The sequence below is a fragment of the Bos indicus x Bos taurus genome, chromosome 3 (assembly GCF_003369695.1).
Source record: "Bos indicus x Bos taurus breed Angus x Brahman F1 hybrid chromosome 3, Bos_hybrid_MaternalHap_v2.0, whole genome shotgun sequence".
Lineage (NCBI taxonomy): Eukaryota > Metazoa > Chordata > Mammalia > Artiodactyla > Bovidae > Bos > Bos indicus x Bos taurus.
This window is the reverse complement of record NC_040078.1, coordinates 117,820,185-117,846,042: the sequence shown is the minus strand read 5'-3', so window position 1 is coordinate 117,846,042 and position 25,858 is coordinate 117,820,185. Positions and strand designations below refer to the sequence as shown.

Genomic DNA, 25,858 nt, shown 5'->3' with positions numbered 1-25,858 from the left:
CCGTTGTTAGTACTAGCTGGTCCTTGTAATCTGGACACACAGCTTCATTCTCAGAATTCTCTTGAATTCTTTACTGGTATCCACTGTTTGAAGGGTATGATTTTCTTTGGTCCCGTTCAGTATTGGTATCTTTTGAGTGTTTCCTTTCAGGCTGGTGAGACTCCTTAAGAAGCCTCCTTCTCCTTTATTTCCTGCCTGGAGGACATGGCCTGTTTCCTAAGCTGAGGACTTTACATCCTGAACGCTGACGTCTCAGCTCCCAATGGGCTAGGGCAGCGACGAGTGCCCATCTGTGTGCAGTGGAGACTTTCAGCTGCTTCCAAACTGGCTTTTGGCCAGTCCTACCGCTTTCTCCCCTCACATCCACTTCTAGAGGCGCCTGGAGCTGCCAGCCCCAGAGCTTCCCGGAGCTCTGCAGTAACACCAGGTCCTCAACTGTTCTCGTTCTTTCCTACGATGTCGTTTTCCTGGGCACTGCTAAGTCACTTACCATTCATCTATTTTCTTGAGAGTTTCCAAAACTTTGTTGCCACTTATAGGCATTTTAGTGGATTTATGCTTTTTTAAAAAATTAAAATTCCTTGTAATTTTAATGGGATTTCAGGAAGAAACTATGATAAACAGCCACATCTAGTTATAAGAAGTCTGGAAAGTGAAGACTTTATTCAGAGCATTCAAGTCTCCAGTTATAACCGTGGATTCTATTATCATAGACGCAGACAATGGATAGTGAAGGAGAACCAGCAATCCCTGCCACACGGGCAGCTGGTTTTTGAGACAGAAAGTGAGGCCGTTTTTCAGCAGAGCAGGAGAGGTGTACATCTACAGATGGGCCTGGGGACTGGTGTGAGGAACAAAGGAAATATCTGAAATATTAATAGCAAATACAGAGACATGCCATGGAGTCATGGAGAAATGAATAAATGCTTTATTTAGTTCATTCATTCCCAAAGCTTCACAACTCACCCTCCCACTGTCAAAATAAGTCACATATGACACAGTCCCCACCACCTCCCCACCCAAGAGAGCGCTGTAGGGACAGTGTCACCACAATGGAGAGTCATGTGTTTCAGACATTTTAGGGGCACTTTCTCTTCAGACTAAAACCCACTAAGTGAAACAGGCTCATCCCAGTTTAAACCTGTGCAGCACTATGAGTGCCTCCCTGGAGCACTGGGGCCCCCCGGAGCAGTGGAGAGAAGCCGGGTAGACTCCCATTTACAGATGCCCCTCTCTGCATCTGTAAATGATGAGAAACTCTCCGGAGAGCCACTCCTCTACCTAAAGTGCATATACAAAGATGCCACGTGATCAATTCTTCTCTCCAATGAGATAAACAGTACACAGAATTAAGGCATTTGGGGGGAGTCAACGGGGAGTAAAGCATTCATTACAGTTACAGTAACCTACCAAAGATGCCCATCCCATTTCTGAAAGCTCCTAACCAGGCCCAAGTGCAGCAACAGCCATGGTCCCAGCTGCTGCAGACAAGCGCGGTCACTATCAAAGAGAAAGGGAGGACCCAGGGCTGATGCCAGCGCTCCAGCAGCATGTGGGCTCCAGGGCATGTCACACCGCACGTGCCCAACACCAGACAGAAATCACGGGGGCTGGGCAAACACTGCAGGGAGGCGCAGGGGTGCTGCCGGCTAAACCACAGCAGCAAACTGAGGTGCTAACACACGGGACAGCCACGCTCAGACACCACACGGACCTGGACACATGTACACGCACACATCACATGGTAGAGGTCTGAGATCCAAGCAATGTAAAAAAGAAAGGATCCTCATGCCCTCCAGACACTGAGCAACTATGAGTTAAGGCAACAGAAGCCACCTCCACCCTCACTCACGTCCGCATCCAACCGTCTCCCTACCATTTACGGCGTATGTTCCACAGACCACTGCACTTCAGAACCTGCATGTCCCTCCCGTGGAACTCTCCGAGGACAGGATCCCACTGACCACTCATGTGTGCATTTCAGTCATTCTATTCCACATCAAAGGAGTCAGGTTGGAGGGCGGGGAGCGTGAGAAGGAGAGTGAGGCCTAAGTGAGCCAGGGAGAGATGTCAGGTGGCTGAATGAGACACTTCCAGGAGGGAAAGCCGAGCTGGCGGGGCACCCAGGCCCCTCAGGCCCAGCCGCTGAGTGCCTGGCAGGCGGCCCCAAGGGCAGGGGAAGAGCCTGAGCCCCGGAACCAGAAGGCCCACCCACCACCAGCGCCAAGCCTCGGGGTGCCTCAGGTGCCCAGGGTGAGCAGCAGCCGCACTGAGGAGCCATGCTCGCTTCCTGGGAGGGTCCTTCAGGGTGGCCAGCGGCCCACCACCACAGGGATGGCGCTGTCTTCACAGACACAAGCACGCGCTCCTGACCCTCCCGGTGATCACAGGGCCTGTCCCCGGACTACCAGGCAGCGGAACCATGGGCTCTCCTTCAGCTACGGACAGGCCGCTGGAGACTCCAGGAGGAACTCCTCAGTCGTGAACACAGGCTATAGACAGACTGTGGGTCCCAACGCTGGTTCTCAGAGCCTGGCCAACTTAAAAAGAAGTTCTGGGATCTGATGAAGGGCAGCCAACATTTTATTCTGCAACCAGGTGCATTAAAAAAAACCAACAACGTTGCCCTCTATTATCACCTTCATTACATAAAAGGACATTTTATCACCCAAATTAGGAAGAACATAATCTCAGACTAAAAGACAACCCTCTAAATGGAGTAAACTTGACTTCCCATGTGATTTCACGCGCATCCTTGCCCTTCTGACCTGTGCAGGAGGCCTGTGTCACGGTCACCATGACTCTCACTGTCCCCCGGGCACAAAGCCCAGCCGACCAGCAAGGCCACAGGTCGTCATCACCTCAAAGGCACATCCGCTGAGAAGAGGGACCACATGCACAGAGACAGCGCTGACACGTCACCAGGACGGCTCAAGTGCCCAGTGCTTTCACAGACATTCTCCCGTGTGTCCTCACAAGAGCCCCACAGGAAAAGCATGGCCGGCCCGTAGCCGGGCCTGCTCAGGACCAGGCAGGAGGCAGCTCAGCACAGAGGAGCCTTCTTCTCCAAGGCGGACTTTCCCTGGCTGGGTCCAACCTTGCCTGCAGGCTCCTCTCTTACACTGCTCCATGAAGAAAGGGGGAAAATGATGGCACGTAGGCCTGATAACAGAAACATATTCAACATGAGCAAACTGTGTTGAAAAGAAATTGTCCTTTCTTTTTAAAACGTCCTGTTTAACAAGCACATGTTGACTAAAACTTATCAAACGTCAAAAGAGAACATCAAAACCAAGCATGACGACCTTGAACCCTTTCCTGGAACAAGGCAGGGCATAAATAAATAAATACATAAATACCAAAAATAACATGAAAAGGCACGGATACATATGACATTGATAGGTTTTGGAAATACATTCGGAACTCCCACCAGGACACCAAAGCGGAACCCTCTCCGAGGTCTCAGCGCTGCCCCACCTCCCTAGGTTCAGCCCCACTCGTCCACTGCAGCCAAGGCCCCGAGCACAGGATTCCTTCAGCCGAACGGCCCTCAGGCGCCCTAGCAAGTGAGCACACTCCTGAGACAGGCTGGGGGCCCCAGCTCCTGCCCATCGGTTTGTCGTGCCCCGCCCCATGGGCACAGTGCTCTGGGCCACAACCTCATCACCCATGTCCACGTTTCCTGGCTACATGGCAGTGGGCACCCCGGGGTTTGGAGACTGGGCTTTTATAAAGTGCTCTATGGAGAGAGAGACTCCTTCCTAGTCTGTACCCTACCTATCCCTGCCAACAACAGAAAAAGGGAGCTTTAGTAACGTGAGGCTCAAAACAAGAAGAAATGGCCCTAAGTATATAGCTATGCTGTTTTCAGAGTCGTGTGTGGCACATATGGAATTTCAAGCTAGAGGCTGAACCTCAGTTGCTGGGGGTCTGAAAAAATTATCTAAAGGCTGGCTGGACACAGAAAGTCAACCTGCCTCTATAAAGGATGACTAGCTCTGAGCCCACCACGCTCTGGGGCGCACGGTGCGGGGGCCCCCACTCCCTGGCTCAACCCCTCCCGAGTCCCAGTCCCTCCCTGGCCAGGTCTGGGCCAGGCCCAACAGTGAGGATCAACTCAGTCCAGTCCTCTAGAGAGACCCCAGAAAAATGGTTCCATCCCCCAGAAACAAGTCCTGCACTCACATCACCCTGCACAGCAGCCAGACAGCCACCGTGCCAGGCCAGCCGGGGGCCCCTGCCTCTCCTGCCTGGCAGCGCCCCCGATGCTGCTTTCCAGGTCTGTGAACAGTCACCTCCCACCCCAGGGAGGCTCTGTCCCTAACAAACCCCTGCAGACAATGCCCAGCAGTGCAGGGCACACAGGGTCCTGCGAGCCTGCAGCACAGGCCCCAGGAAGGGAATCCAGGCCAAAGGGCAGCTGCAGGAGTGCAAAGTGAGGTGAGCGAGCTGCTCCTGAGACTCCTCTAGCCAGACTGAGAAGGGGATGTGCTGCCTTGCCAGGGACCCTCCCTCCAGTGGTTCCGCCCCCTCGCTGGCAGCTCCACCCCCTCCTGTGGCTCCGCCCCTCTCCAGCGGCTCCAGCTATCCTACAACCCTTCCCTATAGGAGGGAGAGCCCTCCCCCAACAGCTGCGATGGAAGCCACTGCCCGAGAGGGCCACCGGCACACTATCACTCTCCCAGACCAAATCTCAGCAGTGCTCGGATCTGGTGGCAAATATGCCATCTGCCACCCGCCCACGGCCCCTCCTCTCTCAGGATGCCTCTCCTGCTGCAGGTGGGACCCCGAGCTCTGAATGCAACCCACCCAGCAGGTTTGCAGCCAAGAGCGGCAGCCTACAGCCCACTTTTGAGCCTCCGAGGCCGCGGCCTCAGCTTGCAACGAACTCCAGTGGCTGCATCTTCCCCTCTGAATCACCGAAGATTTCTCTCCCCTAAGACCTCATTCGTGTGCACATGGGCCTGCCTGGCTTCCAACACATGTCCACCCACGCCAGGAGACAGACTCAGAACTCCATCCTCAATCACGAAGACCATGACCAGACGCTGGTAGTCTAGTCAGTGAAGACACACAACAATGCTGATAATTAAATAAACCCATATCATTTGTTCAACTCTTACAGAAAATCTAAACACAGATGTGAAATCTGTCCATTTCTAAACACTTTCCATGGATCCACACAATGGTTCTGAGGCCTCAACAACCAGATGTGATTTCCCTGCAAACAGTGGCACCTGGATACTTCAAAGAGGCAGCCACTGGCCCACCTGTGCCGGCATGACACACATCTGGCCACGCAGCCCTGACCACAGCCGAGCTGTCAGGTGATAACCCAGCTCAGTCCTCTCCCTCCCCCAGCCCCCAGCAGGCCACAGGAAACCTCTAACCTCACTGCTATCCCCCTGTTCAGTTCTAGGAGCAACTACCGAGACATCAGGTCCAAACAACTGAAGCACAATCAGCCAAACACCAGATGTTCTGTCCACAGGACACCACGGAACTGAAAGCTCTGAACCACCCAGAAGACGAGTCAAGTTTCCACTTCACAGTGCGTGCGTGGACTTGTTAGAACTGGCAGTGGATGCTGCTGGACGGTCCTTGGTCCGAATGGAGGCAGTGGGCCTCCTGAAATCAGTGGACTTCTGGAAGCTCCGAGAGTGAAATGGCAGAGAACTCGTGAGACCTGTTGGCATGATGCTAGGCACAGCTGGGCATGGGGCTAGGTGTCGAGCTCTGAGCATTACCTAAAGAGACTGTGAACACTGTAGGTACTAACCTTGAGACAGTAAAGCCAACCCAAGTGGCCAGGAAACCATCCTTGAATGAAGCCAATTGACACGACGCCCCCACCACATGGAGAGAACACTGAGGTGGCAAGGAAAGCGTGTGCATGTGTGTGTGCGTGTGTGTGTAAACATCACATGTTCAACCCAGGAGCTGGGAACACAAACTCTCAAGTTCACGAACTGTGTCTCTGTACTCTACTTTTTACCAAAACTCCCTTTTTCATTTGACTGCAATCAAGCCATCAAGTTGAGAAGTGAACCCAGAAGCAGTCTGGAAGATGCCAGTCCTCTCTACTCAGGATATCAGCAGGCCTCCAGCCTCAGCCCCAACTTGCTCACATTTCAAGGCCCACTGCATTAATTTACAAACAGACTGAGGAAGCACAAAATAAAGTTGTGTAGGAGCCTCCCGGCTGATACTGATACTGACCCCAAAACTGTCCGATGCCCAAACACCTGAGATAGAGCACAGTCCAGGGGAACAAAGCCAGTCCTGCTTCACCTGCAGCCGGGTGGGACTCGGCAGCACAGGACGTGGTCACGGGGCGAGAGTCGGTGTCAACTTGCACTGCAGGTCACCGCCGCCTCTTCACTGCAATCAATGGCACTCCGGAATTCTACTCGTAAAGCAGAAACTTTTTTATGGGGTCTGGCAGAGGCAGCGAGGGGATCAGATGAAGGCGGTATTTGCCGAGCGCTCTTCTCACAGCCACGCGGCACAGATTCAGCAGGGACCTGGGGACACCTGGAACAGGTGGGAGGAAAGGAGAGACAGAGGAAGGGGGGGTTAATCCAGTTTCTCCCCTATCACCTCAGACCAGAGGCTGGTGGGGACGGCAGGCAGGACACACCAATGCTTGCTGCCAGCATCCCAATTTCAGAGGCAAGCCGGCTCTGGTGACAAAGGCCTGTTACCTGCTCCTTCATCTGCACAAGGAGCAGAGTCTTCACTATCCAAGCACCTGCTCACCTCTGCTGAGTTCCCTAGGCATAGAAACTAGAGCTGACCACTACGAGCCCTGATCCTTGCCCTGTCAGCCTCTGCTCTTGGTCTACCCCAGAAGCTCCAAAGGGGTTTGAGGGGAACAGACCAAACAACAGAGGAGGGTAGGCTGATAATTTTACTGTGGGTGAAAAAAAGCCTCATTGTGTCTCTGCCTCGTGAAACAGGCACGAACACAGGCAGCCTAACTAATAGTGTGGCTCCAGCTGACCAGTAACCAACTCTCAACAGGAGCAAGTTTTAATGATCGGTTTAGGGGAAACCAGTAACAAGAACACAACACAGAGATGTTCTCAAGAGGTAAGGGACTGGGGAAAGGTGGTCACTCAGATGCTCTCAAGACCCAGGCGGGAAAGAGGCCAGGTATGGGCAGGTCAGAGGGAGCACCGAGGGTCAACTCCTGAGTCCCGGAGAATGATAACGAGACCAAGCCATGGATCAACCCCAAACTCCCTGTCCATCAACTTAATTCCGTGGCAAAGCCTTCTTCATAAATAAGCAAACCTCAGACTTAATTCTAGCAAAAATGAGGCTTAGTTCACAATCCAGAATGACGGTATTTGAGTGGAATTGAAGAAGGGGGAGTGAGGGCCCCAGAGGAGGAAGAGCTTGAAACCTTTTGTAAAGCAAACACTTAAAAGCCATAAACGCAAAAGAATTTCAGATCACAAAGTAGAGCAAAGGAGTAAAGAGAACATAAACCCAGGAACTCTGAGAACGTTTATTTTTATAGATTCCTTGTTATTAACCCCTGGTGTCCAGGAATTTAAAAAGAAACTAATCTGGAAGACCGTTCTAAAAATTCCTAATCCTAACTGAAGGTTCTGACCAAGTGCTAATTAGGAAATTTTATTTTCATTGCTGCAACTTGGTTCATTCAACCGATTTAAAGAGACTGCCAGGCAGAGCTGAATTAAAGCCACTTACTTCTGGCTTCTTTAAAGACCTGCAGCGCCTCAGGGTCCACCTTCCTCCTGCCTCTCGACTCTGGGCCCAAGGACTCCCACTTGACCAGGTTCAGGTTGGCTCCGAACTCCACCAGCAGGCTGACGAAGGCCGCCTCGCAGCCGTGACGCAGGACGGCATCCATGACACAGCCGGGCGAGCCCCTGTAGAAGCCCTGCGTGTTGACGGGGCCGTTGCAGTTGAAGTCCGGGTTCGCCCCCGCCTGCAGCAACAGCTTGAAGCACTGCAGGTTGTGGTAGGCGGCGCTGATGTACAGCGGGCAGACCACCAAGGAGGTGAGCCGCCGCGAGAAAGGGGGCTGGGCGTCAGGAGTCAGGTGGTGGTTGACATCGACGTCCGCCCCATACCTGCAGGGAGACACACGGACAGTCAGGCCAGCATGGTCAGCAGATCCCGACAGCGCCTGCGGGGCGGCCCGACGCCCCAAGCACCGGAGCGTCCCCTGCTCGCAGTGGACCCATGACTCCCAGCAGGCACCACGGGAGTTCAGAACCTTGGGATCCTCTCACACAAGAAAGCTCATAAGGGAATTCTTTCAAACCTGTGAAGACCCAACGATCCTATGGCTATTTTAACTATTTCAAGCAAAGATAAAGAAGGAAAATCCCCAAATTCATCTTATGCAATTAACAACAGAATAAACCCCAAACCAAACAAAGGTCACACCATAAAGAAAAATTACCAGTGACCTGCACTTATGAGCATCAACTTACAACCTCCAATAAAACGTCAGCAAAGGTACTCCAAAACATTAAGAAAGCAACACATGATGACCTCATGGGGGTTATTTCAAGGGTGGTTCCTATATTAGAAACTCTATTAACATAATCCATCATATTCACAGAACTAAGGGGAAAAGCTGAGGATGTGACTGGTGATGGAAGCAAGGTCCAGTGCTGTAAAGAGCAATACTGCACAGGAACCTGGACTGTCAGGTCCATGAATCAAGGCAAATTAGAAGTGGTCAACAGGAGATGGCAAGAATGAACGTCGACATTTTAGGAATCAGCAAACTAAAATGAACTGGAGTGGGTGAATTTAACTCAGATGACCATTATATCTACTGCTGTGGGCAAGAATCCCTTAGAAGAAATGGAGTAGCCATCATAGTCAACAAAAGAGTCAGAATATACAGTACTTGGATGCAATCTCAGAAACGACAGAATGATCTCTGTTCGTTTCCAAGGCAAACCATTCAATATCACGGTAATCCAAGTCTATGCCCCAACCAGTAACGATGAAGAAGCTGAAGTTGAATGGTTCTATGAAGACCTACAAAACCTTCTAGAACACCCAAAAAAGATGTCCTTTTCATTATAGGGGACTGGAGCAAAAGCAGGAAGTCAAGAAACACCTGGAGTAACAGGCAAATTTGATCTTGGAGTACAAAATGAAGCAGGGCAAAGGCTAACAGAGTTTTGCCAAGAGAACACACTGGTCATAGCAAACACCCTCTTCCAACAACACAAGAGAAAACTCTACACATGGACATCACCAGATGGTCAATACCGAAATCAGATTGGTTATATTCTTTGCGGCCAAAGATGGAGAAGCTCTATACAGTCAGCAAAAACAAGAACGGGAGCTGACTGTGGCTCAGATCATGAACTCCTTATTGCCAAATTCAGACTTAAATTGAAGAAAGTACGGAAAACCACTAGATCATTCAGGTATGACCTAAATCAAATTCCTTACGATTATACAGTGGAAGTGACAAATAGATTTCAGGGACTAGATCTGATAGACAGAGTGCCTGATGAACTACAGATGGCAGTTCATGACACTGTACAACAAACAGACAGGGAGCAAGATCATCCCCAAGAAAAAGAAATGCAAAAAAGCAAAATGGCCATCTGAGGAGGCCTTACAAATAGCTGTGAAAAGAAGAGAAGTGAAAAGCAAAGAAGAAAAGGAAAGATATATCCATGTGAATGCAGAGTTCCAAAGAACAGCAAGGAGAGAGAAGAAAGCCTTCCTCAGTGATCAGTGCAAATAGAGGAAAACAAGAGAATGGGAAAAGACTAGAGATCTCTTCAAGAAAATTAGACATACCAAGGGAACATTTCATGCAAAGATGGGCTCAATAAAGGACAGAAATGGTATAGACCTAATAGAAGCAGAAGATACTAAGAAAAGATGGAAAGAATACACAGAAGAACTATACAAAAAAGATCTTCATGACCCAGATAATCACGATGCTGTGATCACTCACCTAGAGCCAGACATCTTAGAATGTGAAGCCAAGTGGGCCTTAGGAAGCGTCACTATGAACAAAGCTAGTGGACATGGAGGTGATGGAATTCTAGTTGAGCTATTTCAAATCTTAAAAGATGATGCTGTGAAAGTGCTGCACTCAATATGCCAGCAAATTTGGAAAACTTAGCAGTGGCCACAGAACTGAAAAAGGTCAGTTTTCATTCCAATACCAAAGAAAGGCAATGCCGAAGAATGCTCAAACTATTACACAATTGCACTCATCTCACACGCTAGTAAAGTAATGCTCAAAACTCTCCAAGCCAGGCTTCAACAATACATGAACTGTGAACTTCCAGATGTTCAAGCTGGATTTAGAAAAGGCAGAGGAACCAGAGATCAAACTGCCAACATCCTCTGGATCATTGAAAAAGCAAGAGAGTTCCAGAAAAACATCCATTTCTGCCTTATTGACTATGCCAAAGCCTTTGACTGTGTTCAGTTCAGTTCAGTCACTCAGTCGTGTCCGACTCTCTGCAACCCCATGGACTGCAGCATGCCAGGCCTCCCTGTCCATCACTAACTCCCAGAGTTCACCCAAACCCATGTCCATCGAGTCGGTGATGCCATCCAACCATCTCATCCTCTTTTCCTCCTGCCCTCAATCTTTCCCAGCATCAGGGTCTTTTCAAATGAGTCAGCTCTTCGCATCAGGTGGCCAAAGTATTGGAGTTTCAGCTTCAGCATCAGTCCTTTCAATGAATATTCAGGACTGATCTCCTTTAGGATGGACTGGTTGGATCTCCTTGCTGTCCAAGGGACTCTCAAGAGTTTTCTCCAACACCACAGTTCAAAAGCATCAATTCTTCGGTGCTCAGCTTTCTTTATAGTCCAACTCTCACATCCATACATGACCACTGGAAAAACCATAGCCTTGATTAGATGGACCTTTGTTAGCAAAGTAATGTCTCTGCTTTTTAATATGCTGTCTAGGTTGGTCATAACTTTCCTTCCAAGGAGTAAGCGTCCTTTAATTTCATGGCCGCAATCACCAACTGCAGTGATTTTGACTGTGTAGATCACAATAAACTGTGGAAAATTCTTCAAGAGATGGGAATACCAGACCACCTGACCTGCCTCTTGAGAAATCTGTATGCAGGTCAGGAAGCAACAGTTAGAACTGGACATGGAACAACAGACTGGTTCCAAATAGGGGAAGGAGTATGTCAAGGCTGTATAGTTACCCTGCTTATTAACTTATATGCAGAGTACATCATGAGAAACACTGGGCTGGAAGAAGCACAAGCTGAAATCAAGATTGCCAGGAGAAATATCAATCACCTCAGATATGCAGATGACACCACCCTTATGGCAGAAAGCAAAGAAGAACTAAAAAGCCTCTTGATGAAAGTGAAAGAGGAGAGTGAAAAAGTTGGCTTAAAGCTCAACATTCAGAAAACTAAGATCATGGCATTTGGTCCCATCACTTCATGGCAAACAGGTGGGGAAACAGTGGCAGACTTTGTTTTTTGGGGCTCCAAAAACCACTGCAGGTAGTGACTGCAGCCATGAAATTAAAAGATGCTTACTCCTTGGAAGGAAAGTTATGACCAACCTAGATAGCATATTAAAAAGCAGAGACATTACTTTGCAAACAAAGGTCTGTCTTGTCAAGGATATAATTTTTCCAGTGGTCATGTATGGATGTGAGAGTTGGACTATAAAGAAAGCTGAGCGCCGAAGAATTGATGCTTTTGAACTGTAGTGTTGGAGAAAACTCTTGAGAGTCCCTTGGACTGCAAGGAGATCCAATCAGTCCATCCTAAAGGAGATCAGTCCTGAATATTCATTGAAAGGACTGACGCTGAAGCTGAAACTACAATACTTCGGCCATCTGATGCGAACAACTGACTCATTGGAAAAGACCCTGATGCTGAGAAAGACTGAAGGCGGGAGGAGAAGGGGATGACCGAGGATGAGATGGCTGGATGGCATCACCGACTCAGTGGACATGAGTTTGAGTAAAGTCCGGGAGCTGGTGATGAACAGGGAGGCGTGGCGTGCTGCAGTCCATGGGGTTTCAAAGGTCGGACACAACTGAGAGACTGAACTGAACGGAAAAAGCCACAATTCTCTCTCAAACGCAAAAGAGGCATATGACAAAATTCAACACTTCAGTTCAGTTCACTCACTCAGTCGTGTCCGACCTTTGAAACCCCATGGACTGCAGCACGCCAGGCCTCCCTGTTCATCACTGGAAAAACCATAGCCTTGACTAGATGGACCTTTGTTGGCAAAGTAATGTCTCTGCTTTTCAATATGCTATCTAGGTTGGTCATAACTTTCCTTCCAAGGACTAAGCGTCTTTTAATTTCATGGCGGCAGTCACCATCTGCAGTGATTTTGAAGCCCAAAAAAATAAAGTCTGACACTGTTTCCACTGTTTCCCCATCTATTTCCCGTGAAGTGATGGGACCAGATGCCATGATCTTCGTTTTCTGAATGTTGAGCTTTAAGCCAACTTTTTCACTCTCCACTTTCACTTTCATCAAAAGGCTTTAGAGATTCAACACTTAGACATGTTCAAAAACACTTGATAAAATAGAACATGAAGAATATTTCCTTAACATGATGAAAGATATTTCTTCATCCCAGAAGTCAGCATCTCACCTAACGGGCAAACATGAGCAGCAGCTCAGCCAGGAGCAAGACACACCATCCCACTTTCTGGCCACTATTTCTAAAGGCGTGTTTTTCTTTTAAAGTATTAGTGCAATTAGACAGAGAAAGCAATTAGCTGATTAAAACTGGAAAAGAAGAGGTAATTTTTCCTGTTTACAGAGGACATGACTATGTCTGGAAAGCCCTAGATAATTAATGAAAACACAATTAAGAAGCAATGAAGTAGCAGGTTTTACACCAATAGCCTTTACATATACAAACAAACACAAGTCACAAGATAAAGTGACAAATACTTCATTTCTAATGGCAAAATAAACATTAAAGTGAGACAGCTAAGCATAAACTTAACAGTAAACGTCCAAAGTGTGCATGAGGAAAACTGTATTTTATAATTAGAAAAAAAACTTTTTTTGAAAGTCACAAAAGCAGACACAAGCAAGAAAGACATACCAAGTCTTGGATAAGAACACCCAACACCATTAAGATTTCACTAAGCATATTAATATAAATGAAAATACTCTTCCTAAACCTAAATAGGTTGATTATAAATATAAATACATAAAATTAACATCCCTGAAGCTAAATGAGTCGATTATAAAGTTCATTTGGAAGATCAAACAGGATAAGATATAAAAACAAAGTTTTTTAATATGAAAATTAAAGAAAACCTTTTTCATGCCAAAAAAACAGCAACAGTAAGTGAAAAATTGGATAAAAGGTAACGAACAGTTAACATCCTTACTCTAAAAAGATGTTCTGAAAGGAGATCAACAGCCCTACAGGCACATGAGCCAGAGACACAGGAAAGGATGGTTAGCCTCGCTCATAACAGAAACGCAAAGTAGAACTACTCAGAGACAGCACTTCTTGCCTATTGGACTGCAGAAGATCCAAAAGCTTACTGACCAGGCTTTAAAGAAAAAGGAAGTCTTATCCATTTCTGGGGTCATACAAAATGGAGCAATCCCTGCAGAGGGAAATCTGTAAAATCTGCAAAACTCCGAACAGCCGTATACACAGGCAGTTCATTAAAACAGCACCCACAGCAGCCGGAGGCAGGTGACAACCACAGGTTCATCAGGAGGGACTGAGTGATCGGTGGCCAACCCAAGGTGGCCCATCCGACAAGGGAAAAGGGGCAGGGCAGGTGCTGCTCTGGAACAGTCTCCAGGCCACTGGCGAGTGCGGAATGCAGGACGAGGAGCAGGCAGTACACTGCCGTCCACCCTGCGAAGAAGGCTCCACGGCAAACATGCATACGACACACACCTCGACATGTAGGCGTGTCTGCTTAGTGTTCAGTGTCCAAGGATAAACCACAAAACTTCTTCAATGGTTCTCCACAGGGCAGGGATGAAGCAGGTGAGGACAGAAGCTAGACTTCTTTCAATACGCTTTGTTTACAGATTTGACTTTGGAACCATGTAAATCCACAATGTAAAAAAGTAAACAGCAATCCCTAAAACTGAAAGCAAACACCTTAACCCACTGTGGGTCCAGCTGGTGTCTGTCCGTCCTGCCCACCAAGCTGGCTCTTCTTTCAGGCCCACGGAACATCGAGAGCAGCCAGACTGTTCTGAGCACCAGATTCGCCTGCAAGGCCTACAGCTTCGAGCAGCCCCAGAGCGGGGAGCACTCTCCCAGCCCTGAACTAACCTTTACAGCTGTCCAGGAACCCCCCTCCCAACTCTCACAGGCAGCCTGGATGTGAGGATGAACTCAACACCGGCAGATACAGGAGCCACCTGACCTGGAAGCCTCATTCTCGAACAGAGCCTTCAGGATGCCCTCGAGGCACCTGCCCTTGTCACTGCGCTCAGAGACACCCAAACACAGGGCTTTCTATCAGGCGTGTAAAGTTCCCCAGGCCGAGCGCAAACGACCTGCTGGTCATTTCACTCTAAGCAGACGCCACTGACCACAGCAGGGAGGGTGGCCTGGCTCAGAGTGCCGCAGTCCAGGCCTCGTCAGGACGGTGCCCGCTAAGGATGCTGCCTGCTGAGGGAGGTGAGGAGCCCCGCGTGGGAGGGGCAGGAGCACAGGAAGCTGGTTACACCGAGGAATAAGAAGCACATCAGAGGTAAGGAGAGGGGCTTCCATGGCGGCCCAGTGGTTAAGACTGCTTCCACTGCAGGGGGTGCAGGTTCAATCCCTGGTTGGGGATGCCATGATGTGCGGCCAGAGAAGGAAAGAAAAAAAAGTAAGGGGAACCAGGTCTTTCAATGTCGAAATCATACATTTGGAAAGGGAGAAGAGCAGGATGACACGGGGCAGCTCAGAGCAGTCCCAGAGGTGGGAGCACTCTCCCCAGCCCTGAACTAACCTTCACAGCTGTCCAGGTGCTGAACTGTACTAAGACCTCGGGCTGTACTCTTTAACCACCGGTGTATAATAGACACAGGAATGTAGATGGAAACGTGTCCAGTAAGAGCGCCTGCAAACAGCAACACCCGACAAGCAATAAGCACTCCCAGTGTCCAGATCTTGGCTTTTCAACATCATTCTCCTTGGAGAAATGACAAAGCCCAGGGCTGAATCAGGCAAAGTACGTATGAGCCCAGAATAACTCTAACTCCACAAGAAACCATGAGTCGAACATACATAAATGGATTAAAAATTTGATGAGGAATAAGATATATACATGGTTGCAAAGTACCTATCCACGAAAATATTTATTAATCACAGAGGGAAAAAGAGGAGCTTCACAACATAGAAAGCTGGCAGACACCACCCTGGTCAAAGAGCGAAAGGGAACATCAGCGGTACTGGGACCAATGAAACCACGCACAGCTTGATCAGATGCACCGAGAACAGAGCCTGGCTTCTGAGAGAGTCCGCCCTGCCCTGGAGCTAACACTGGAAGGCAGCACTGCGCACGGCCCCCCACCGCCCTCCCAGCCCCCAGACGCCTCAAGGACGCTGTCGGCAGAGTCTGTCTCATACGAGGGCAAGAGGGATGACGATGGGGTCCACCGTTCAGGGGTCCAGGGTGGAGAGAAGAGCAGCGTTGTCAGGGCTTGGTAAACACGCAGGCCAACACTCACAGCTGGCAATCCTGTCTCATCACCCGTCTCTTCCCCAGAACAGACACCGTGGTGTCTCAGCAGCACGGAGCTGAGGAAGACAACGGTGGCATGCGGACCCAGGGGCTCAAAGGACACCCCGCTTCCCCTCTGACGCCATGGAGCACCATTAGCCACTACAGATGCACATGTCACCTGTTCTACAAACTGTCCTAGGAACAACCTTCTGACACACAAACCAAACCAGGCAGAAACTGCTATTTCATTTCATACAACCAATTAAGAGACCCAGATTTCAAGCACTGAAATCTGTTTCCTCCTTATTCTTAGGAAGATGTTTTCCAGAATGTTTGTCATTTTGGGCAACACGACAATCTGGTATTAGCTGAGCTGTGGGAAAGACAGCCTTCATCCGCTCATAAAAACGTACTGGCTGGGAGCCAGTTAATTTTAATCCTGAGTATTTTCCAAAATTCCCGTACTGCTTTTAATATCGCTGGCCAGGAACCATGGAACAACTGCATAAATCAACATAACTTTTGCACACACAGAAATACCACTCCTTACCTTTATAAAACAAAACACCAAGGGCAATGAAAAGTAACAAAACGGAGGCTACTTGCAGAGGGACATCAGACCACAATAGTGACAGAGAGTGCCCTGCCCGTGAGGGACAGGGACACAGGGAAGGCAGGAGTTGAGTTTGGACTACATGTAGGTTGTGTTATTTGTTCAGTAACTTAACTCCATTCTTCAGAAGTCAATTATCGGGTCGTTTAGAACATAGGAAACTTTACAATAGTATATGCTCTTGGTACCTCACCGCACAAGTGACATCCTGCGCTCCAGCGGGAAACAGAATGTCTGAGTGACGCTGTATCAAGAAAGGCATCTGGACATGTATCTCAGAGTCAAGCCTGCGGCTAGTTCAAAGCAGCAGTGCATCATGAACTGACTGAAGTGCCCAGTGGGATGTTTGGAACCAGGACGAAATTTCATGGACTGATCCTCTGCCTGTGCTCAGTCATCAGTTGTGTCTGACTCTTTGCGGCCTGTATGCAGCCTGCCAGGCTCCTCTGCCCATGGGATTTCCCAGGCAGGAATAATGGAGGGGGATGCCATTTCCTCCTCCAGGAGATCTACCTGACCCAGGGATCAAACTCACATCTCCTGCATTGGCAGGCGGGTTCTTTATCACTGAAAGTGAAAGTCATTCAGTCATGTCCGACTCTTTGCAACCCCATGGACTATACAGTCCACAGAATTCTCCAGGCCAGAATACTGGAGTGGGTAGCCTTTCCCTTCTCCAGGGGATCTTCCCAAACGAGGGATCGAACCCAGGTCTCCCGCATTGCAGGCAGATTCTCTCCCAGCTGAGCCACAAAGGAAGCCCAAGAATACTGGGGTGGGTAGCCTATCCCTTCTCCAGCGGATGTTCCCGACCCAGGAATCAAACTGGGGTCTCCTGAATTGCAGGCAGATTCTTCACCAGCTGAGCTACCAGGGAAGCCCTGGATTGACCCTACTGGATCCATTTCCAAATTAATGACTTACATTCTCCAAGATGCAAAGATATGGAACTGAAATGCCTTAGATTCTTGGGCTAGAAATCCTTAAAAAGAAGGGGGGGGGAAGCATTGCATTCCTTTATCCCTCTAACCTAACAACCATGTCACCCTCATTTATCTTTCCAAAAGCCAATTCCAGAGCCATGTGATACATAAAACCTTCTGATATAATAAATATATTTTCAACACCTAATTTAAAAACCATGTCTGCACTGGGTCAGATGCCCTCAGAACCGCCCACTGTGGCCTGTAACAATGCTGTAGTCCTCCGCAGTCCTTCCTGACACAGACAACCGGCTAAATAAACTCCACTCAGTCCAACCACAGAACAAACTGCCTCCAGAGCAAGGGAGGGGAGAGAAAGCATCAGTGGTAGAAATAACTCACTGGAGCACAGGACTGAAGACGCAATCTCGATCAAACTGATTAAATGACAATCATTAGTGCAATTAAAGTAAGACCATAAACCGTCTAAAACAACAGAAAGGAAAGCAAAGAAAACACAAATCATGGAACACAGACATTGTATAGTTAAGACAGAAAGATAATAGAAACAAACCTAAAATCAGCTACAGCCATAATGTTAATTGTATTCAGAAACAAAGAATCCCAGACAGTCAAATAGTAACAGTGAGCACACAAAGACACAAAGAGTTACTTAAGCCACTAAGATTCAAACTACAAGTGACAGAATGTTACCTAAATGAACCCTCATGGAAACCAATGGTTTCCTCTTGCTCTCATACAGGGCATAATCCACAGGCAAGAATTTTTATGAGCCCAATTAGCATCAACATACAGTAAGCAAAATTATGAGAAATACAAGGGGAAACTGACAAATCACAACAGTAATTAGATACTAACAGACTTCTCTGAATCTGGGGCAGATCCAACGGTTAAAAATGTAAAAAACAGAGAGAGGGAGTGTGAATAGTATTAACTGAAGTTACCACCTTGTCCTATGAAACTACAACACCTGTGATTTGTACTTTGTTACAAGGATCCACAACAAAGCAACCTGATTTTAAAAAATAATTTTTTAAAAAAAGAATCAACATGGACATTATATGGTCTGTATTATCTGGGCACAATACAATAAAATTAAAAGTTCACAGAGGTTTTTATTAAACTGTTAAGAGCCTCAAAACCTATAAAAACAAAGAGAAAATCAACTTCACTTATGCCTATTTTAAAAGTTTAGCAAAAACAAAGCTCTAGGCAAAAGTAAGTTAATAACCTTAAAAGTTTACATTGTTAATCAAGAAAACAATGAATAAGCATGCAACTCAAAAAGTTAGAGAAAAAGTAAAGGAAAATCAAGGAAAAGAGGGAAAAAGATAGACAAAAATAGAAATTAACCAGTAAGAAAATAAGAGAACTGATAAAGCTAAGAAGCAACTCTTTAAAAAGACAAAACGGACAAATCCTGTCACAAGCCTACTTTGAGATGGGGAGAAAATAAGGAATTAGAAGGTGGCTGCAGACACGGGCCCCTCAGTGGCCGCTGAGGCGGCGGGGCGCAACCCAAGCACTGACCTGATGAGGGCCTTCAGGATGTCCGCCCGGCCCACGCGCGAGGCGTGGTAGACAGGCGTGCTGCGGTGGTGCCGGCTTCCGTTGGGGTCGGCGCCGGCCTCCAGGAGGATCTGGGCGCTCTCCAGGTGCCCGTTCACCACAGCCACGTACAGGGCCGTCTGTCCCTTCACGTCCACCAGGTCCACCTCGGCCCCCTTGCGGATCAGGAAGTCCACGCAGTTCCCGTGGCCCGCGGTGGCGGCGATGCGCAGGGGCGTGCAGGGGAGCCAGCCGCAGCACCACACGGACTTCTCGTTGATGCGGCTGAGAGAGAGCACAGGGAGCCAGGCTGGGAGGCGCAGGACACGCCGGCCGGGAGCAGGGGGCAGCCCTCGAGTTAAGAACGCCTCCAGGGGCTCGGCTGCAGGAGACGCTTTCACACACTCCCCCTGCCAGGCCCACGCCTGCCGCAGGAGCCCCGGCCCACAGACCAGGAAACCTGAGGCACAGCTAGACAGCACCGGCACCAAGAGCACCACAGCAGAGGGACACCGGCCAGGCTCAGCCCGCACGGAAAGTGGCACTCAAACCGAGAGCCCCGTCAAGGAACGCCACGGCCGTGCAGTACACAGACCCACCACGTCACCAGCCGAGGCGCACGTCACCTCACGCTCCCGGCTCTGAACAAAGCCCAAGGATCCAGATCACCGAAGCAGTGACCCAGAAACACGCAGCGGGCCAGGGCTCCTCCTTCAGCTGTGAACTCGCTTCCACTGGCCAAGGAGGCCAAGGAATGCTCCAAGCACTCATCACCAAAGAAATATATCCCAACAGAAAAATACCATCAAACACTGGAGATTTGTGGATCCCAAGTATTAGAAGAAACAAAAACAGTACTTGAAAAAGCAGTATGAAACTACCTGGTCTAACACCTAGCTTCACTCGCCTTTGTTCTATTGTCACATCTGCAGTACCACAAAAGTTTAATGCTTTCTTCTGACTTGAGTCATTGATATTAGATACTCATGTGCAGTCCATCTATTCGCTCTGTATGATGAGCCTTTCTGGACATTTGAGACTATTTTTAATAAAATATCTGTTCTAATGAAATGATGCTAAGACATTAGAAGGGAAGGAGAAAACCTATTTCTGTATTGCTAGAAATCCTTCTCTTGCGAACTGTCCACAAAAAAGGGGGTACAAATTTCAGGATCAATATGCAGGCATTTCTCCCATCAACTCACTGCCAGCCCAGGCCCAAAGGGGAAACAGACACACAGAAAAAGCCTGGAGTTTCCAGCTGCAGATGAGTTTCAAACCTATCTGAGACTCCAATCTCAGACACATAGACAGCCAGCAGAGTCTCTGTGCTCCCCCAGGTGTCTCAAGGAGGGAGACGTGATAGCAAGACTCTGATGCTACTGATCAAGGAAGGGCTTGCACTGGTCACGGGAGGTGGCAAGGCAACAGGCAGGGCGCTATCGACAAAAGGAGCCAGAAGGTAGGCATCCAGATCTCCCTGGGTGACGAGACAGCGGGCCAGAGGCTGAGCCCTGCGCCCTGCAGGCCGACGCCTGAGGGCCTGAAAAGCCAGGGCAGAGCACGTCAGGGGTCCTGCCAGGTGCGGTCCGTCAGGAAGGCTGGACACACGGGGGACCCGATGCAACACTTCAAGGAGGAGACTTTTTGTACCCGACTTAGGGTAAAAACCAGATGAGGCTCGCAAAGGAGCAGGGCCGCTGCTGAAGAGATAACGAGGCTGGCATCAGGGGTAACCTCAGGGAAGCTGACACCCGGACAGCACCAGACGGTCACTGACGGAGCTGGACCTGAACTCAGGTCTCCACGCCCTGCCTCTCTGGCTACCGCCCACAAGCCTGATGGTGCTTCCCTCAGTCCCCTCGCTCCCCGCCCTCTGGAGTTGGAAAGTATCAGGGGCTCCCGGGCTCCGGGCAGCACCTCAGCAGCACTCACCTCCGGTAGCTCTCTTCCTGCAGCAGGCTCCGCAGGGTCTGCAGGTCCCCCACGTAGGCAGCGTCGTGCAGCCTCGTGTCCTCGCAGTGCTCCAGCGGGTGGTCACAGAACTGCTCCCTCAGCCACTCCTTCAGATTAGGACCTGCACTGAAGAGAGGGGCGCCTGTCAGCTCTGGGAGGCCCAGCAGGGGCGCCGCCCACCAAGGACAGGGTTAATCCTTCAGTCGTGTCCCACTCTTGGCGACCCCATGGACTGTAGCCCACCAGGCTCCTCTGTCCATAGAACGCTCCAGGCAAGAGTACTGGAGTGGGTTGCCATTCCCTTCTCCAGGGGATTTTTCCGACCCAGGGATCGAACCCACGTCTCAGCACTGCAGGCGGTTTCTTTACTGCCTGAGCCACCAGGGCAGCCCTTCCCACCGAGAGAGTGCTCTCCAACTTTCAACAATAGTACATTATTCCCCTGCCTCCAGAAACTTCCAGAGCCAGAGAGACGTAGAAAATCTCCTTGAATAAAGCTAGCATGTGCCCAACATCAAACCAGGCAAGAATATAACGTTTAAAACTTTTGGCGGGGTGAGGCATCAAAATCCAAACCTACTTAAGAACAGAGAAGATCCTAAATAATATATTAGCAAAGCAAAATTTGAAATATACATCAAAAAAGTCATCACAGGACTTCCCTGGTGGTCCAGTGCTTAAGACTCCAAACTCCCACCGAAGGGGGCCTGGGTTCCACCCCTAGTCAGGGAACTAAGATCCCACATGCCTCAGTGTGGCCAAAAAATAAAAAATAAGTCAACATAAAATTACTCTGATTTATTCCAAAAATGTCAGTATTGGGGGAAAAAACATATAATCCTCCCCTCCATTACAAATAGATGCTTGAATTTAGCAAAATTCAGTACCAAAAAAAATACTGCTCCTTATAACACGAATGACTCTGCCATGCTGATCTAGGCAACAGCCTCGCCACACAGGAGTCCCCGTGAGTGACACACATTTTGGTACCTCAGATGGGTGCACTTTACTGAATATAAGCTGCACCTCAGTAAAAAGGAAAAAAGTTTAAAATACAATGATATAAATAGAAAGCCAGACCTATATAATGAAGACTATAAAACTGAGAAACAATAAAGGCTGGAATGGATGGTACAAACCACACAGTGTACGGGATGAGAGTCAGAGCTAGGGAAATTTTAAATGATACCAAATAAATTAAGGGATTTAACAAATCTCTCTGGGGCCTTTACATGAGATATGACCAAAATATTCTAAAGGTTTATTTGGAAATAAAAATAAGAAACACTTTCAGCTTATTCAGTATGTATGAGAAGACATCTACCCTACTAGACAGTAGAAATTCTCTCATTAGAATCAAAAGATAAATAAAACAATCAATTGCCCAGAAAAGAGCTTAACGTAAATAACATAATATGTCAGAGTGAGTGAAGTCGCTCAGTCGTGTCCGACCCTTTGCAACTCCATGGACTGTAGCCTACTAGGCTCTTCTGTCCATGGGATTTTCCAGGCAATAGTACTGGAGTGGATTGCCATTTCCTTCTCCAAGGGATCTTCCCAACCCAGGGATCGAACCCGGGTCTCCCACATTGTAGACAGACGCTTTACCGTCTGAGCCACCAGGGAAGTCAGAAAGGGGCATCAAAGTCAAGTGAGGAATGGGAAGAGTAGTTGCTATAAATGGAATGCTCGTGTCTCCCAAAATGTTCTGCCAAATGATATGCTAGGAGTCCTAACACCCAGGTGATTATTAAGAGGTAGGTAGGACCTTAGTGGTTAATTAGGTCACGAGGGCGAAGCTGTCATGAATAGGATTAGCACCTTTATAAAAGAGACCCTGGAGAGTTCCATGGCCCTCTGCCACGTGAGGACACGGCAAGAAGATGGCCATCTATGAACCAGGAAGCCCTCACTGGACACGAAATATGCCAGTACCTTGGTCCTGGACTTACCAGCCACCAGAGCTGTGAAAAATAAATTTCTGTTGTTTATAAGCCATCCAGTCTACTCTGCTATCACATCCTGAATGGACTAGACCCCAAATACTATTCACTCTTCAACAATGCATGTTTGATCTGCAGGGGTCCACTTATACGTGGGTATTTTCAGCAGTAAATACCACAACACTGCACTGTGGTTGGTGCCTGGTGGAATCCCCAGATGTCCGGGAACCTCACATGCAGAGGATCCCCAAGTTGTCCCAACGGTGAACTGTAGTCAACAAATTTTGTACAATGACATACCTACAGCTGACCCTTGAATAGCATGGTCTGAACTACGTGGGTCCATTCGCACACAGATTTTTTTCACTAAAAACACACTACACTACACAGTCCACGGCTGGCTGATCCTTGGATGCGGAACCTCAAATATGGAGGGTCAGCTGTAAAGTCAAAGAAGGATTTCTGACTGTGGCGGAGCTCTGGTAACCCTCTGGGTTGTCAAAGGGCAACTGTGATTGAGCTCCTCACCTCAACGTGGAAGCTTAAACATCTCCAGATAATTAAGAGTTCTATAAACTTAATTACATAGACAGGAGGCAGAAGGAAAGAGCATGAACTCAGACTGCTTCACCAAGTCCCCACAGTGCCAGGCGGCCTAGCCTGTGACCCTGCCACAGGTGGGCTCTCCAATCCTGAAGCTGCTTTTCATATCCAAATCAGATGTTTTGCCTACCTACTGTGTACAGGACTGGGCCATAGTACACTCCAGGATTTGACAGTTCATTAGCAGAGGTTAGACACAAAGGCCCCAGGTCATTGAGCAGAGCAGGGAGGGTCACTCAAGCACCTGCCACGACCAGGCCTCAGCAGATCAAGGCATCGAGAAGCCCGTGGGCCCCCAGGCCAATCCTCCTCCAGAAGTTATTCTCCACTGAGTTACCCACAGAGTGGAAAAGTTCAAAGCAGGAATAAGATTCAGAAGGTGTAAGGAAACTGACACACTTTTGCGAAGTTCTCCTCCAAGCCTGCCCTTGTTGGCCTCTTCCAACCTACCACCCAGGAGCTCCAGATTCAAGGTAACTTTGTTTGCATTTTTCTGATCAGCTTCTCCAACGACCATACACCACTTAAGCATCAACCTTGACCCCTCTACTCCCAGGCCAGCAACACAGTAAACGCTAAAACAGCACCGCCTGGATATTAGGGTGCCTGTGTGCAGGGCAGAGTCAGTCTGCCTTCCTTCCCCCAGACCACCCTCCACACCGGGAAGCAGCTGGCAACCCTCCTCATCCTACTGGACTCCTCTCAGTCCTTCCCTCACTCTCACAGGAAATGATGTCCAGGACCCTAAGGTCTGGCTGTACCTGGGGCTAGTCGATACCAACCAAAGCCTGGGATGGAAGGGGCTTTGTTTGTGTTTTTGTTCACTGGGGTATCAGTTCCTCAATCAACTGTTCATTGGATGAATGAATGGAGGGAAGGATGAAAAGCACTACTTGCACCTGTCTCCAAATCAACATTGTATCTTAAATTCTGGCACATTTAGGAGTAAGAGTAAAACAATTCTTAGTTTATTACTACCTAACGAACTCTGTGGAGGGGTATCTCATTGGACGTGCGTGTACCGTCCGCAGCACACAGAAGCACCTAGTACCCAGGGCAAACTCAAACAGGCATGGAGGGGAACCGCCACCCACCCACCCCAGCCCACAGATTGAGAGGAAGCCGCTCCCGACCGCGAGCAAATGCACTCCCCCTGCAGATTCACACCTGCACAGCAGAAGATTTCAAGGTGGTGACCCCCCAGTCCCGTAGCTATTCTGGGCAGTGGGCGGGAGCCTTTCTAGCCCGCCAAAGTCTGTCAGGGCTGCCTCCCCGGCGGGGGGCCAGGGCCCCTGCAGCGGACCTGCTGTGTCACTGACAGCTCGCTGGAGGTGGCGTTATCGCGGTCCCTTGCCCGTGCTAGGGCTGGAGTGGGGGCAACAGAAATAAGGGCTGACCCCTGCGGCTTTCCACACCTCTGGTGCGCTCAGAACTAGAGAATGACCTACGTCCTCTCTTGACGGTTGGGGGCGGGGGGTGTCGCCTCCAACCCCCCAGGGCAGCGGGCTGACAGTGACCACGCAAGCTCCACAGGAGAGGAAGCCGAGCACCCGGGCCCCGGAGAGCCGCGCTGACCGACCCCGGCGGCTCCGTGAGGCCCTGCCGGTCACGAGCCGACGCGGCTTGGGCGCGACTGCCTCGGCCCCGTCGGCCCCGCCGCCCCCGCCGCCCCCGCCGCCCGGCGGCCGCGCGCGCACGTTACCTGCGGGCGCCGGCCCGGCCCGCCCGCCGCCCTCCGCCATGGGCTTCGGCCTCCAGCCCGTCCGCAGCCGCCTCCCCCCGCGCGGCCCGCTTCAGAGACCCCGCCGGCCGGAACCACTTCCGGAGCCACAGCGCGCGCGACCGCTTCCGGCGCCGCGGGCAGTGGCCGTGCCGAGGACGCGGCTTCCGGCGGGCGCGCGCCTCCCTCAAGGGCTTTTGGGGCCTCGCGCTCCCGCTACGCTCGCGACGTGAGGCCCAACGGGCGCGGGCTGCCGCGGACGAGCTCTGGGGAGTGGGGGTGGGGCGGGGGGCGGGGCGGGCTGTCGGAGGCGCGCCCCGTCGGGCACCGCCAAGGCTGTGTTTGTCCACAGGAGGAGCGGAGGAGTCTGGGAAAATATCCCGCCTGGGGGCGGGGCCTAATTTGCATATCATAAGTACTCGGGTTAGTCGGGCCCGCCCCCGCCCCCACTGGGAGGGCGTGGCCTTCTGCCTGGAGAATGTGGGAGGGACCAAGGAAGGCTCTAGCTCCGGGTTCGAATCCCAGGGGAGCCAATCTGATGAGGCAGTGCGCTGGGGTTGCTTCAGTCATGTCGGACTCTGCGACCCCATGGACTGTAGCCCTCCAGGCTCCTCTGTCCATGGGATTCTCAAGGCAAGAATACTGGAGTGGGTTGCCAGGCCCTCCTCCAGGGCATCTTCCCGACCCAGGGATCAAACCCACGTGTCAGGTCTCCTGCATTGGCAGGAGGGTTCTTTACCACTAGCCACCCGGAAAGCCTAATTCCTTCCTTGAAGTCAAGGATCCTATCTATCAAAGTATAGCCCAGTGCCTGACACAAAGCGCTTATTGAATAAATTAGTGAACAAGGTGATCATT

General features: G+C 49.8%; 1 protein-coding gene across 1 annotated transcript; it reads right to left on the bottom strand.

Annotated features, from left to right (window-relative positions):
• Positions 1-905: 905 nt before the first annotated feature.
• ASB1 (ankyrin repeat and SOCS box containing 1) lies at positions 906-25,091 on the bottom strand. The gene is made up of 5 exons (XM_027538096.1): positions 24,983-25,091; positions 20,714-20,855; positions 18,761-19,063; positions 7,720-8,105; positions 906-6,534 (listed from the first exon to the last, which is right to left on the bottom strand). Exons 1-5 carry the CDS (start codon positions 25,020-25,022, stop codon positions 6,407-6,409), a joined length of 999 nt encoding a protein of 332 aa, XP_027393897.1. The 5' UTR covers positions 25,023-25,091; the 3' UTR covers positions 906-6,406.
• Between the last annotated feature and the right edge of the window lie 767 nt (positions 25,092-25,858).